The sequence below is a fragment of the Sebastes umbrosus genome, chromosome 3 (assembly GCF_015220745.1).
Source record: "Sebastes umbrosus isolate fSebUmb1 chromosome 3, fSebUmb1.pri, whole genome shotgun sequence".
Lineage (NCBI taxonomy): Eukaryota > Metazoa > Chordata > Actinopteri > Perciformes > Sebastidae > Sebastes > Sebastes umbrosus.
Genome location: NC_051271.1, coordinates 14,643,189 through 14,659,030, shown reverse-complemented (window position 1 = coordinate 14,659,030; position 15,842 = coordinate 14,643,189). Strand labels below are relative to the sequence as shown.

At 40.0% G+C, this 15,842-nt stretch overlaps 1 protein-coding gene across 6 annotated transcripts; it reads left to right on the top strand.

Moving 5' to 3' along the window:
* Positions 1-157: 157 nt before the first annotated feature.
* On the top strand, positions 158-15,383 carry si:dkey-162b23.4 (sodium/hydrogen exchanger 9B2). 6 transcript variants are annotated; one of them, XM_037765440.1, is made up of 14 exons: positions 158-792; positions 2,534-2,803; positions 3,732-3,933; positions 4,249-4,419; positions 6,939-7,081; positions 7,461-7,588; positions 9,174-9,349; positions 9,808-9,914; positions 11,175-11,324; positions 11,559-11,667; positions 13,415-13,551; positions 13,742-13,925; positions 14,087-14,117; positions 14,327-15,383. In XM_037765440.1, the coding sequence occupies exons 2-13, from the start codon at positions 2,669-2,671 to the stop codon at positions 14,113-14,115; spliced, it is 1,671 nt and encodes a 556-aa protein (XP_037621368.1). In that variant the 5' UTR covers positions 158-792; positions 2,534-2,668; the 3' UTR covers positions 14,116-14,117; positions 14,327-15,383. The 6 variants fall into 6 exon arrangements, with proteins under 6 accessions (XP_037621368.1, XP_037621366.1, XP_037621367.1 ...); XM_037765438.1 differs by having other exon boundaries at positions 13,742-13,964; XM_037765439.1 differs by lacking the exon at positions 14,087-14,117.
* The last annotated feature ends 459 nt before the right edge of the window (positions 15,384-15,842 follow it).

Sequence of the window (15,842 nt, the reverse complement as noted above, 5' to 3'; positions counted from 1 at the left end):
AACCTTTGAGGCGAGAAATAGGCATTAACGTAACATAATATTGATTAATATTTGATCAGCGCTGCCTAGTTTAGACGGCAGCTGGACAGCGGACCTCAGATCAGCTCTTACTGCTTGTTTTCCTCCGGTCTGTGAAATCTTGCAGATGCCGTAAGGAGCACTGGAGGACACAGAGGCACATGAGTTTTTTCAGGTTACCCGTTTCATGTACCACTGTCACGATATAGCAACCGTTTTATAAAAATAACTTTTAATCATATTTGATCCAATCTCGCCTACTTAAGCTTTAAACCACCTGCAGGCCATACTGTTACCGCTGCTTTTTATAGCTGCTATTGTTTATTTGTAAACTGACTAGTGTTCATACAGATGCCTTATTAACTCATATATTTCAGGTATGCATTTAGTCTATCTATTCTATCTTCCAATTTTCCAACTTAAATCAATGCTGCAAATGTGTGAAATAGCTACAGTGCACTGGTGTTATCACCTTATTATAACTATTATTAAATATACAAAACAATCTGTTAATATGATTAATAATGAAGTATGTTTAAACAGCTATTAAAAACGTTTTCACCAATAACCTTGAGTGGCTTTTCTATTTGACCCAACTTACCCCCCAACCAGCCAGCCCGAGCACCGCTCCTGTCTGGTGAGCAGTAGGCTACTGTACATATACATGCCTGGACATCACTAATCCGCCTCATTCCCAACTCCCAGCTGCTCTATCTGCCTCAGAAACGCTGCTCACTTAAAGTTCACACGCCATGACGAGGTTTACGATATGAGGTGAGCTGTTTTTTCTCTTAAATTACATTATATATGTGAGGGAGCCCCGCTGAGGAGGGTCAGGAGGAGCCCCGCTGAGGAGCGCTCTCTCTGTAGCTACTGTCGCTACCGTGCCTGTGGAGATGGTGTGAGGAGTTCACTGACCGCTGTTGGTTGGAAGCAGACAGCCAAGTTACCGGCGAGGAATCCAATATCGGACAAGATTTCCCTCTCTCTGAGATGGACCATTAAACCAATATGTGTCAGAGTAGAAAGTCAAATGCTTTGATTTATTAAACGTTACCGAAAATAGACGTTGAATTAGACTAACGTTAGTTTATGCCGGTCGCGTTTAACGTTGACGTCGCGTAACCTTCAAATTAACCCGATGACATTAAACGCATCGTGAAGCATTCTAATTTAACGGCTGTCAGTTTAAATCAGGCTAATATTGTAAAGTAGCTAATGCTAAGTTAATAATAACATGAGGACACGAGTAGTTAGTGCTGGTTAATGAGCTGCCCGCTACTGAGAAAGCATGTGCTTGTCCGATAATGGGTACATTATCATGGTTTAACTCTTTAACGTTAGTATTAAACTAAGCTTTAAGCCTTTAGCATGAAGCTAACGTTAGCATGAAGCTAACGTTAGCAGGGAGCTAACGTTAGCATTAAGCTAACGTTAGCATTAAGCTACCGTTAATTAGCGTGACTTCAGCTGTGGGTCTCGTGTGTAACGTTATCAGCAGTAACGTTATCAGCAGTAACGTTACACTGAACCAAATGCCAGGAAAACCCAACCTCAAGCATGTGCTTTGCTTTGCTGGCTAACATTAGATGTCTGCCTGTGCCAGCTGGACAGTTGGACAGGTAACTATGTTGTTGACAGTCACCTGTTCACTCTAATTGCCCTACATGAAGCCTCCGCTGGCTGGATGTGCCATATGGCCGAGCTGTAAGCATTGATTAGTGTGGACTGTTGGAGTTAACAAGTGGATTAACCAGCCGTCTGTTGCCATAAGCAACTGTCACAACATTGTAGTAGCATTTAGTTGAATGTAAATTAGCTATTATCACCTGTAAACGTTTGTACATAACATAACTAAAGCTATTAAAGAGTGGAGCACATAGTTCAGTAGTTGTCCATTGTAATGAGTTACAGGTTAATCACCTGCATGTAGCTACATATTAGCCTCATTTACACAAGAAGCATGTGTCTCTCAGCTGGGTTTGTTTTCTTTTCCCTCATTAACATCTGGTCAGACCCAGTACAGTCTGTGTTAGGACAATAAATACAAATATACTGTTTATTTGTGTTCTGGGGGTATCGTTCCTATGCAGAGGGTAGTTTAGTTTATTTATTGACTGTACTGAGGGTGTTTTATATTTTTAATAATTTATTTATTATTTATTTATTTATTTATTTATTTATTTATTGTATTGAATTGAATGTTCTACTTATTTTGTACTGTAATTACCTTGTGCCTGTTCTGCCTTTTTTCTTTTCTTAAAGCTGACTGGGTGTAAACTACTCAGAATTCCAATGTACTTAAAGGTGCAAATGTCAAATAAAACTCTTGAATCTTGAAACCATATTTTAAATAAAAGCCTGTATGTTTGGCAAAACAGGCCAGCAGTGTGTGAGATTTAACTTAATGTCATGCCCAATTTACACACCTGTACCAACACCCATTGTTATCCATCATTTATTAAGTAAACAATAATTTGTTTCTCTACTGATACAAACCGTGTTGTATAAATAGGAGCCTGCAGTCAGAGCTTGACACAGAGAAGGCGAAGTGAAGGAACAGCCCCATCAGTGGCCAACCCCGTCCCTCGGCTTGATGTACTGTGAGAGAGAAGTGAGGAGTGGACCAGAAATACTATAGCCGGTCGTCATGGAGGACACTAAGCCCAAACCTGCTACCCCGGAGCCCAGCCGTGCAAACAGTCAACCACCCAGTCCGGCACCCAGCCCATTACCCAGCCCGCTGCTGGACATAATCCCTTTGCCTGCAGCCAACCATGTGGAGGTATAGTATTTTACTAATAACTGTTCTCTGGTGTAACTTTGTTATATTTAGTTTTTACTGCCTTGACAAAACTGAAAAGTGTGTTTATAAGCCTGATGTACAGTATGTATTGGTTCTTGATAGGAAAATTACTTTTTTATATTCACCAAATAAGAAAATGATGCTTGCTGTCATGTGGCTCTGCTTCTTTGTCTCTCACATTAGTCTGCTGTGTTTTACGTCTTCTATGTTTTAATATACTGTTCTCTAACCTTGTAAAGTTAGTTGTTCACCTCAGATGATTTGTTCATCATTTTGTTGTTATAATTCTAAAAGTCCGAACTTTGAGCTTTACCCACCTGAGCAATATGACAAAGAGTGTGTTCTGGGAGTCACAGTTATCAGCATGTTCATATCTTCACTCTATTGTTTGCCGAGAAACGGTAGTCTGCAATCTGCTAGTATGACGTACCTCTGTGTCAACAGTACCGATAGATAGGGCACGATATTTAATAAGGGTTTGGCAACCAAAGAGGCTACAGGGACATCTACCAGTTTTCTAATTTTTCTGTAAGAAATGCATTCATATTTGTGTCAATGTGACACCTTTTGATCTGGTGCTTTATGTAAGATGTCCAATTTTGTTGACTATTGACAGCAATGTTCAGTGCACATATATTTATTAATATCCAGGCCTTACACAAGTAGCAGAGCAGTCATTTTGAAGGCATCAAAAACTATTGTATTTTTTACACTGATCTGATGAGTTTGGTTCAGTTTACAAAAGTAAGATGTTACAACATATAAAACAAATTGAATTAAAATCAAGCTTGTAAAGCAAAATACTTATTTTCTCATGTATTGCCTTTGCAGATGTTGTGTTAAGGCATCTTAACAAAACAGGCTAATGTGACCTGTTCTTGTGCATATTCTGATCTTCCCTCTCCAGCACCTAAATGTGAACCAGATCCAGGTGGTGGTGCGGCGCTGCTCCAGTCCAAATGTCACAGAGGAGACAACCTATTTCATTCCTCGAAACCCTGTGGTGGATGCTGGCACTAACACAGACCCGCCAGTGGTCTGCTGCCCTTTGCTCCACAGATATTGCCCATGTCCACCAAGAGGCCTTCTGGCCTCTCTCATTACTAAACGTAAGCAAGTGAGAGTCTCTAGTTGGCTCAGTGGGTTCCTTCCCAGGAAATATATTGCATGTCAATCCCTTCTTTCAAACAAGACGTACATACGTGTATACACACACACTAATACTTTATTTTATGTTCACATTACAAAACACATTCTTCAGATAGGCAGTCAGTCAACAATGAACTCTTAGTAGTCCTATTTATTGAATTACTTTTGAAGAAGTTTGACAAAAATACATGTAATAATCTTGTCATAACAACATCATAGTGATATATGACATGATGACACTATAATCTAATTTCACTCCCCTGTGTCCTCTCCAGTCCTTCTGGCAGGTGTGCTCTTTGGAGTGGTGTGGTCCATCACTGAAGATGAGTGTCTTCCAGGGGGTAACCTGTTTGGCATCACGATCCTCTTCATCTGCGCACTCCTCGGTGGCAAAGTGGTGGCTCTCATCCATCTGCCCAAACTCCCACCGTTCCCACCTCTCCTCGGTAAGGCTGAGAATTTAGTGGTTATGCTTTATGCGCTGGTGTGTTTATACAAGCCTTCATTTCATATTTGGTTACACAGATGCTTCCACCAGGGTGATAGTTAGTAACACAATATGTCATCTTCCAGTATCAGTGTTAAAAGTTATTTAACAAAGAAAATGTTTGCCTATATTTGTTCAGAACAATTAGCCAGATTACATAAAGATTAAGAGACGATGTAATTTAACATAGTTCCAATACAGGGCATGAAACTTATGTGCCTCACAGAGAGTCTATAGTTATTGCTAATTTTCTACCCTCGTCCCTAGTTGGGCTTTTACTTGTGCAGAATAATTAAAATATACAACTATCTATATGACAAAACCACAATACACTGCAAATATGAAAATACAATAAAATACACATCATACATGGCCTACCACAATACACTAACACACATACACCAATACACCTCGGTAATTTACAGTAAAATTACCTAAAAATGGATACAGCTCTGGTTTGCTTTTAGCCAGCACTTAACCTTTGTTGTGAAGGCCTTTATATCTGGAATTAGTGGTATTTACCACTATAGTTGTAGCAGATTGATCAGGAAGTATTTCTCAGAAGTTAGCACAGAGGGGGTGATGGGTGCACAGTGTTGTCATGACATTACCCTCAGGGATTCATATCTCTCACTTTTTGTGATAAGGCTTCCGCCCAAGCATAAGCCAGAGAGGCTATTATTAGCTAACAGGCTACTTGCACTGTCTCCAGTTTGCTCCAGTTGCCTAACAACTGTATGCCCATCGGATTATTGCTCCTTTTATAAAGCACATTACAATATACTGTACAGCTAACTACAGATACCAACAAATGGGTAGCAGCCCTACACTGAGTATTCTGTACAGTTCACAGAATTGTATTAATACCAGTATTAGGGCGAGTTTTTTTTAATAACTGCTTTTCAAATGGGACTCAAATCTGACTGAGTTTTATGAATCACAGTGGAAGCATTTAAATAATCTAAAACCAAACCCAAATGTCTTTGAGAAGGATTTGATTTACATGAGCTGGCCAAGCAAATATGTACAGTATTTTGTAACATAAATACTGCAAGATATTCTCCACTTATGAATCATCTACGGTTGATGTGCCTGTCCAGGAGCGTAATGTAATGAGTATTGCACATTTGTAGCCACGGACATATGAATTTGGTGACTTACAATAAAGGAATCTACTGACTCATTTCACTCATTCATTCACTCAGTCATTTCACCTTTGTCATTGATTAAAGAAAGAACATGGGGTCAAACGGGAGTACCTGATTAACTGAACAACCATGTTAGTCACTTGTTCTGTCCTTGCAAAATGCACGTCAGCGATACTGCTGTTTATCAAAAGATGTTGGAGATAAAAGACATATGTTGTCTGTAATTATGAAATATGAGAGATGTGAGTCTTGGTCAGGCTCTGGTTAAGTAAAGCCCTGTTTACCAGAGATGATGGAATGCCATCTAATGTTTTATTTTACATCATTAATGCTGGCTTGGAAGAAATCACAGCATTGATCAGAGTATAGTGTAAATGTCCTCTTTTTTTAGGTTTAAATGTAATATAAGGTGAATTCCCGGTGTTATGGCGGCTGTGGCTCAGAGGGTAGAGCAGGTTGTCCACCAATCGGAAGGTCGGTGGTTGGAGGTCACATGTCGATGTGTCCTTGAGCAAGACACTTAACCCCAAATTGCTCCCGTAGGCATAGCCATCGGTGTGTGAATGAGTATTTAGATTAGATCCTGATGGGCAAAGTAGGCACCTTAGCAGCCTCTGCCATCAGTGTATGAATGTGTGTGTGAATGGGTGAATGCTGACATGTAGTGTAAAGCACTTTGAGTGGTCGGAAGACTAGAAAAGCGCTATATAAATGCAAGTCCATTTACCATTTATGAATTTTTAAATGGAGATCATAAGACATCAGCTGCGCCCCTAACAAGATAAAAATCAAGGAAGCTGGAGCCACTCCTTATTCACAAATAACATCAAATTGAAGTACAACTTGGATAGATGGTGTTTGTTTCTCTATAAACTTCATTTTCCTGTGTTTTTTTCCCCATTGATTAACAGTTTTAAATATGTGTTCTTTATATATTAGTTCCCGTGTCGCACTTCATCACTGGTCTTTCTTTGATTTTATATAAAAAGTCATTTGAGAGCACATTTATTACAGTAGTCAGAAAGATCTTTAGCATATTTTAGCATAATTTTCACTATTCTCAATAATGTGGTGTAACATTGTAATGGGATATTGTCAGTCATGATGCATGTTTTTGAACAGAAGGTTTTGGAGAAGGTTTGGATAATGTTGAAGCTTGAATTATTAGTGTGATCACAGTCCTGCGGTGAGTCTCAGTGTCTCTGGTATCCAACATGAGCGCTGTGAAGTTCAAAAAGCAACAGGTGGTCTTTATTCTGGCTCAGTATCTGTGTGAGAGATTGTCCTTAAGGCTCATCTTTCCTCTTTCACACCCTCTGCTGTGTTGCAGGTATGCTGCTGATGGGTTTCCTGCTGAGAAACATCCCAGTTATAACAGACGGGGTGTACATTGACTTCAAATGGTCTGCGTCACTGAGGAACATCGCTCTCGCTGTCATTCTGGCCAGAGCCGGTCTGGGGTTGGATCCTACGGTACGATACATACTCCACTATTGAATCTTAGCATCTGCACACAGACATGTTCAGAGAGATATAATAATTTGTACTAGTCTCATCTCTGTGCACAATCCAAAGTATTTAATTTCCAGTCATATGATATGATGAAAAGCAAACACGTCTGAGCCTTGTAGAAGATGTAACTACTAGGTAATGCTTAGTACTTTAATCGGTTAGCAGCAGTGTTGTCAAGTCATTTCCTCTGTCAATTTTCTAATGTTCCAGTCAATTAATCAACAAATCATTCAGTAATACTAAGCATCACTACCCGTTAATCCTACTTTATCTCTGCATAAAAGTAAATTAATTACTGTAACAAACTCTCGATTGATGTATGTGTCTGTGTTGTCATCAGGCTCTGAGGAAACTGAAAGGTGTGTGTATCCGTGTGGCATCTGGGCCCTGCATTATAGAGGCCTGCGCCACAGCTCTGATCTCTCACTTCCTCATGGGTCTGCCCTGGGTGTGGGGTTTCATCCTTGGGTGAGTACAACACTGCTTACTCTCCCACTCCATCTTCATTTTCTACTTAATAACAAGCTGTGTTTTACCATTACAGTGTGTCTAGGACAGACAGACCGACACAGTTCCTTTTGATGAATCTTTTTTTTTCATGAACCAGTAAGAATCAAATATATTTAACATATTGTGGATGTCACAGTAAGGATTTTTTCCCACCAGTTAGTAAACTTGTGACAACACCAGTGTTAGCGATTACACCGGACATTTTATAAGAAAAGATGGCGCTCAACATATGTAGAGACTCTAAATGGCCCGTAGGTGGGAATCATGTCTCTACGTGTCAGCCCTGTGATAGTCTGACGACCTGTCCAGGGTGTACCCCGCCTTCGCCCAATGTCACCTGGGATCGGCTCCAGCCCCCCCGCGACCCCGAATGGGATAAGCGGTTACAGATAATGGATGGATGGATAGTTTGACAGTGAGGATACAGACAGGACATGTAGGGAGAAAGAGAGGGGTGTGACATGTGACAAAGGTCCCAGAAGGAATCAAACCGGGGACGTATGAGCCTTAAACACAAGGCCAAACAGATTTCAATTTCAAATTACATTTCCTCTAAAAACAAATGCAGAGGCCAATCAGTTTTACATGTAGTAAATCCAGGAAACCTGGAACTTTTAAGTGCTCTTAAAGATGAAAAAATTGATCAGAAACAAAAAGACACTCTTTGTTAGAGCAAGGAGACAAGTTATATATTAAAAGCTTTAATATTTTAGACACTTTTTAATTCACAACCTACTTCTAATATCTGCTGTGTGAGCAGACCGTTCAGCTCTCTGTGCTCCAGGAGCAGTTTACAGAGTCACTGATTGGAGGCAGATTGTAAAGGAGTGAGAATGTCAAGCCTGTCGAGACGTGGGAGGCTGAACTTTGATGCAACGATAAGTTAGGCTAATACTGGACAACACACTGTACCGATAAGGAACAGGTTCCCACGAAGCAGGGAATAGAAAACACACTGCTCCATGACAGTCACTAGATCACATCACAAACTCTTGATCACTTGTTGTCTGATGTTTAATAGAGTTGGTCGATAGGACAAATACATTGACTATTGACAACAAGATGATATTATGGATGATGGGCTTTTTTTTTTCTCAAATTTAACACTCCAAAATAAGCGCCATTATATTTCTGCCTCGTCAGCATTCGTGTGACGTCAGTAGGTGAAATGGAACTTGCAATATCAGGCTCTTTACACAGCTGGCCTGCTTACAGTATCAGTGGATGGGGGCCAATACAAATATGTTTGTACTACCCAACTAAAATGTCAGTTTTTGAGGCTATAAACAAGACTTAAAGGGAAACTTTGCTGATTTTCAACCAACTTTGTATCATTACAATGTGGGTAATATATGCAATTAAATTTGGTGTCAAATAAATTCTGGTATCACATCTCAGCTACAGTATACAACTAATGCTGCGGGAATGCCTCCCTTTTGCATATCTCCAAGTGTATTTAAAGACGATACTTAGAGATGATGCTTTCCAAAGTTTTCCAAAGGCAATTCTTTGTTTTAAATTATCCATCTCCTCCACATTGTAGCTTTGTGCTGGGCGCTGTGTCTCCAGCGGTGGTGGTTCCCTCCATGCTGGTGCTGTCGAAGGACGGTTACGGCGTGGAGCAGGGCATCCCCACCCTGCTGATGGCTGCAGGCAGCTTTGACGACATTCTCGCCATCACAGGGTTCACCACATGCTTGGGCATGGCCTTCGCCACAGGTAACCTGTGGATGTATGCGTTTGCGTGTGTGGAGAGGGGAAGGAAAAATAAGAAGTGCTGACTTCATTGTTGTTTTCTTGAAATGCAACACCACCTTATCTCCAGGGGAGTGGCAGCAAGTTCAGTGTACTGCGGTGTCGGTCAACACTGAGAAGCGTATGAAATAAGTAACTTCTGTAGTTTGTCAGGAGCTCAGCAGAGGGTGTGAGTGTGCTGTTTACTCTCATTAAAAGTTTTTTCTGCCAAGTCACAGTGCATTGTATGTATCATAATTCAAGTATACCACAATGTATAGCCTCTATACTGTAGGGCTATACTAAACTGCATTTAAAACACTAAATAATACCATCAATGATTACCCAGCTACTGTCATACATTTTCATTGTCTACACATTTTTAAGACATTTGGTTCAGTTTATTCCATTCATTTTATATTTTCCACTTCTGATCCTTTTAGGCTCCACTTGGTTCAACCTGCTGAGAGGTGTCCTGGAGGTGGGTGGTGGGATGGTTGCTGGGATTATTCTTGGCTTCCTCATCCAGTACTTTCCTAGTGTCGACCAGGTAGGCTTGCTCTTGCAGCATTACTATGATATTAGCTAGTTTTACTATTGCTTAGTCATCCTTACACCACTTGACACCACAGCACGTGTGTGAAACAACTGTGTGAGAACTGTCAAAGGCTTGTGAAAGAAGTCAGTGAAGTGTTCTTCTTCTTCTGATTTGAATGATAAACTCTGAAGACTTTTGATGAGAGCACTTCGGATTCATCTAAGTGGGGAAGTATACAGGAATATAATGGAGGAGAAGTTTTTTGCGGGTCAGGAATTGCCTTACATAACAGATATGACTGTACTATCTCAACTCCATCAACGTATTTTAATAGCCTGTCAAACTCATGAATTGTCAAGAAATCCTGCTGTATGAATCAGTTCAGGTTAAATACAAGTAAACTACATTTTGAGATAAACCACCATTGTATATAAAACGTCATGAACTACCTTATGTCTATGTCCGGGCCACACTGCCTGTGGGAGCAGCGTGTGTGCGTCACGAAACCTCTTGCTTTTTCTTTCGGCGCCTATGTTAACAGGTTAGAGTAACCACACAGCCCGTGTGACAGCTGCGTGTCAGCTGCGTCTCTTCTGGAGATTCGTGGTCTCGCATATTTTTTCCGCGTGCCACGTGCAGTTCACAGCAAAAATAGTGACAGTGAAAATGATCTTTTGACCGTATATTAACATTATAGAAGCAACATTACTACTGTTTCAATGTCCCTATCTGTAGAATATGTCACAGAGTTGAAAAAAAGTACATTTCTATTTTTAGTTCAACACTTCCTGTTTCCATATCAAAATAAAAGCCCTCTAGCATTTTTTTGGGGACAGAATTCCTTCATTTGTTAACATAAGGCTTTTATTCTGAAATATTTGCTGGACAGTGTTGTGGAAAATGCAGACTTGCACAGCTCCATAAATTAAGAGAATACCTGCTTTTAATTGTGGATCATTATTATCATTTACAAATAAGCACACGCTCCTTAACCTTTTTCTGTCTCAAATAAATATAAACGATATTTATAATGAAATGAAATGGCTATTATAAAAGGCAAACTCTATGTAAAAAGAAACAGCTGGCAGTAGCAGCGCAGCAACAGCAACGATGTCGGTGTGAACTGCAGCAGTTCAGCGAGGTGACTGCCATGCGCTGCTCTCACAGGCAGAGTGGCCCGGGCGTTACAAGTGTTATATGGAGCATTTTGTAGTTGTAGATTTAATTCTATTACAATATATTTAATCATTACCTGTTTGTTTTTTTACCTAGAAACACATAGTAATGAAGCGATCCTTCTTGGTGCTGGGTCTGTCTGTCTTTGCCGTGTTCGGCAGCAATGTGGCTGGGTTTCCTGGCTCTGGAGGCCTCTGCACCCTGGTGTTGGCATTCCTGGCTGGCCTCGGCTGGGGGTCAGAAAAGGTAACAACGTATGCATGCCATATCTGTAATACATACAGAATATTTTTCAGCTCTCCATTCGCAATTATCCATCTTTAGAGCTGAGTTTTGTCAGAGAAGTACTGTATATGTCATTATATTCAAGCATACTATTTACCAACCTACTGGGTTGTACAGTAAGTTCTTCATAGTCTACACCGCTGCATGTCAAAGATAACCTTCCTTAACCTTTCTGTGTGTTCTGTTTGTCTTGAGGCACGTGTGGAGGAAGTGGTTGGGTGGGCGTGGGACGTGTTTCAGCCTCTGCTCTTCGGACTAATAGGAGCAGAAATTCGAATCTCTGAGTTGGAGGGAGTCACAGTTGGTGAGACGATCACACACGTACACACACACAACATAGAAAAGTGAGCTGTTATCACCATGAGAGATTCAAATGTGGCTGTAGGGATGTAAATATATTTTCATAGACCAAAAAGAAGCCTGTGTCCAGTATATACTCAAACTGTACTTCCATAGAAGTTCCCAAATTAGAGATCCCTGGGAAACGGATCCTAGATTTCTTCCAAAATAAAGCAATCTTTTTCGAGTCAGAACAAAAATGATTTAGTATGGACCAAAACATGACTTTCACTGTCTTCACTGTGACATGATTCAGAGCATCATCTTCTTTAGGAATACATTTGCAGTGTTGATATACAGTATGTATTTGCAATAGTATACAATATGTTTATGCTTGTGTCAAAAATCCACCTGACCTCCTTGGCCCAATAAAAAAAAAAACAGTGTGGTGCTTTTAAAAGAGATGAGCTGGTGTGGAGGGCATTATTAAAACCTCAACTTTACCTGCTTAGATCGTAGGCTGTTTGTCCTTTTAAAAATGTGTTCATATGGATAAGGCTCATGCGCTGCTCGTCAAAAATGGATCAGAAATTACATGAACACTGACTCTGTACTTCAAATTGTTCAGCTGTCCAGTTTATGACAATAACTCACTTAGTATTCCAACACATGGAATATGATAAATGTCTTTACTGAAAAAGTGTTTCATTATTATTACTGTACTCTTTCATGAAATATATGGCTTCACTTTACTTCTTTTAAAGGAACAGTGTGTAGCATTTCGAGGGATCTATTGGCAGAAATGGAATATAATATTAATAAGTATGTTTTTTTTTTAATGTATAATCACCTGAAAATAATAATTATTGTGTTTCCGCCACCTTAGAATGAGCCGTTTCTATCTACATAGGGAGCCGGTCCTTTTCACGGAGGCGGCTGCCGTGTTTCTACAGTATCCCAGAACGGACAAACCAAATCTCTGGTTCTAGAGAGGACCATTCACATTTTCACATTGTTGCGTCTGCCACCATAGTTCTCCTTCACGCTTGGCACACGGGAGAACCTTCAGTTGTTTGAATTTTCTTAGTTTTCTTTTACAATTAAAGGCCACATATAAATCTCCTCCATACTCTTAGTTTTATTTCCTTGTATTTTATATTCGGCAGTGTAAGAGGAAGTATGATATCGGTGTATTAGTACATGAAAACCACTTAACCCACAGATAACTCACAGGCGGCTATGGTAGAGCAGGTCGTCCACCAATCGGAAGGTCGGTGGATTGATCGCCGGCTCCTCCGGTCATATGTAGCGTGAAGTGCTTTGAGTGATCAGAAGGCTAGAAAAGCGCTATAGAAATGCAAGTCATTTAACATTATCAGATATTTCTAAGTATGGCATTATATAATCACCACTCAGCCACTCTGTGTGTTTTTATGCCTCCGCGCCGGCACAACCGTCCACTTGGACTCAAAGATCAACTGATTATATTTTGGTGGTCAAAGGACAAATTTCACACAAATGTCTAACAGGATAAAATGATGAAGTGACGACATTTGGATGAATGGTAATGGATGTAAACTGCAACTTGACTGGTTGGCGGAGGCATACAATCGCGAGGCGATAATTCTAGTTTTATTTTTCACCACTACTGTGTCCCTCCCTGACCACAGCTGTTAAGGGGAATATACTACTGGTGATATAATAATTGTTGTTTTTTATAGCAGTATAACCAATATAGTATATATAACACCTCTGTTTGTCTATCTGTTTAGGTCTGGGGGTTGCCACTCTGCTCATTGCCCTGCTGATTCGAATCTTGTTCACCTTCGTCTGCGTGTTGTGTGCGGGCTTTACCATGAAGGAGAAAGTGTTCATAGCCCTAGCGTGGATGCCCAAAGCCACAGTGCAGGTATGTCAGCGCTGAAATATTTGAGTTTTACTCTCTGCCCAGTTTAGGATTTTTCCAGTGAATCATTTTTGTTGTACAAATCTGCAAAATACAGACAGCCAAATGTTTTTTTCTAACTTCAAGCATTGTGATGGTAAATATCATTTGTGAGTGAGTATAGAGGAAACACTCGTGTCCTTTTCCCCATCAGGCAGCTATAGGCTCCTCAGCTTTAGACATGGCCAGGTTAAGGAACGACACGGAGCTGCAGAAGTACGGCATGAAAGTGCTGACCGTGGCTGTGCTGGCCATCCTTCTCACAGCCCCTGTAGGAGCTCTTCTCATAGGGCTCGCCGGACCTCACCTGCTACAGAAACCAAAGAGCTCTGCCTGTGGTGAGAGAGTCAAACCCAGTTTATCAGCCTTTCTTTTAGGTAGGTATAAAAACAATTCAACACAGCTCAACATCCCTGTTGAACCCTGCTTCCCAGTTGTGTGTTTGAGTAGTGAGTATACTTCCCTGTACAACTTTTTCCCTTCTTCTCCTTTGTGATAGATGCGTCCACTCAGACAAGATTTGCATAGTTGTAGGTTGCTTCTGTTTACCTTGTCATTTCACACCCTCATGTCGTTTACATCCACACAACACTGGCATTGTTTCTATTATAGTTTGCAAATTATTATATAATGCAAAAGTCTAACTCATATTTGTACAGTTTTGTTTGTTTACTACAGAATCTGAAGCTTTTCTCATGACTTTTTTTCCCTCCCTCCTTCTCCTCTCCATCTTTCCTAGGCACTCCAGCAGGAGGTGACGATGACAATGAAACTCCTGTGACCTACGAGAGCACACTCTGACATCACTTGTCTTCATCCAGTGTGCGAGGACATTCAAAAAGACTTCCCGTGTGCTTTCACATCTTGAATATTTGAGCTTTCCTTTAGCCACCGAGTGGCTTCTATTTGTCTCTCAATCTGTCGGTCAGCTCCTGATGTTTGCCGTGCTGCAGGAACACGTGAATCACTCTGTATTTATAGCCTCTGGTGGTTTCCAGGCCTCAGGCTCCAAACAAATGACCCACATCCCAGCATCATACTGTATGACAGTATACCAGAGGCAGTTGTCTCTGGTCCCAAATTAAACCTCTATTAGTGTGAGGTATGAATACGGTTTACATTTTTGTGAAGGTGGAAATTTTTTTTCCTTCCTATCATATTACTATTTGCCCATTTTTATGACCATTTAACTCTTTCCTGTATTTGGACTTAAACAGGTGGTAATGATGTTTTTTTATTAGAGGCTATTTATTAAATGAACTGACGACAGCAATATGTTGTTGTTTTGAATTAGACCAAACAGTTGACACACATTTAAGTCTTTAGGTGTTCTGCACTCAGTGCAATATTTATGCAGATATGTGTGTTGTGTATTTTTGGGTACGTTATAATTAAATGTATATTAGCTGTGTCTTTGGCGATGAAAAGAGTTTGTGTAATTGTATACTCAGGAGAACATCTAAATGATCCAAAACACTTTCCTCTGGTTTATATTCACAATGCTGCTACAATCGCTATGTCTGCTTTCAATGCTCGACAATGATCATGTCCATATTCATATTCAATACATTCACGTAAACCCAACCTTTGAACGTTTGATTGTAAGGGAAAGTTGATTTTTCATATTTGTTATTTGATTTTTTTTATTATTACATAAGTATGCAGTGTAACTTAATGTTTTTGAATTTATTTACATTGCCTCATTGTGTGTTATTAGCAACTATTTATGATTAAGTGACAGAATTGAGTGTTAGTTTTTTACCAAATATTCTTTAAACAATAAATGATAAAATATACCAAGAATTGTTCTTCTCGTACATTTTTTGGTGTAGTGATAGAATAATAACTTCAATTATTACCATGCAACATATTTGTACAATTCAATTTATTGTGTATCTTATAGAGTGCTGCAGGGATAATGTATTTTTGTAGGCCAACCAGGAAGTTAGCATCGCCCTGGTTCCCTCCATTAAAGGCAATGGATTTTTGCCATTGGGTTTTGGATTATTGAGGAAAATGAGCTCTGTGGCAAAGTCAAGTGACGACGTTTAGTCGTCTCATGTAGCCACTTCTTAGCAACCGCCTTTTTTTAAGATACATAAAAGCTTCAAAATTCACGAGTTGAGATATTTACTGACTTTACTTTAAATCTCTTTAACTTGTGTCAACCACAGACCTTATTTCAGGCATCGAACTAAAACCCTCTGACTCGCAGATGCAGACAGGGGAACAGGAAGTGCTAAAATGCTAACTCA

Bases quoted from the DNA above. Each gene is read 5' to 3' on its own strand.
- si:dkey-162b23.4 (XM_037765435.1), top strand. From the start codon at position 2,669: ATGGAGGACACTAAGCCCAAACCTGCTACCCCGGAGCCCAGCCGTGCA. The intron at 7,082-7,460 runs GTACGATACATA...TGTTGTCATCAG, and splicing joins GTCTGGGGTTGGATCCTACG to GCTCTGAGGAAACTGAAAGG. The intron at 13,552-13,741 runs GTATGTCAGCGC...TTTCCCCATCAG, and splicing joins TGCCCAAAGCCACAGTGCAG to GCAGCTATAGGCTCCTCAGC.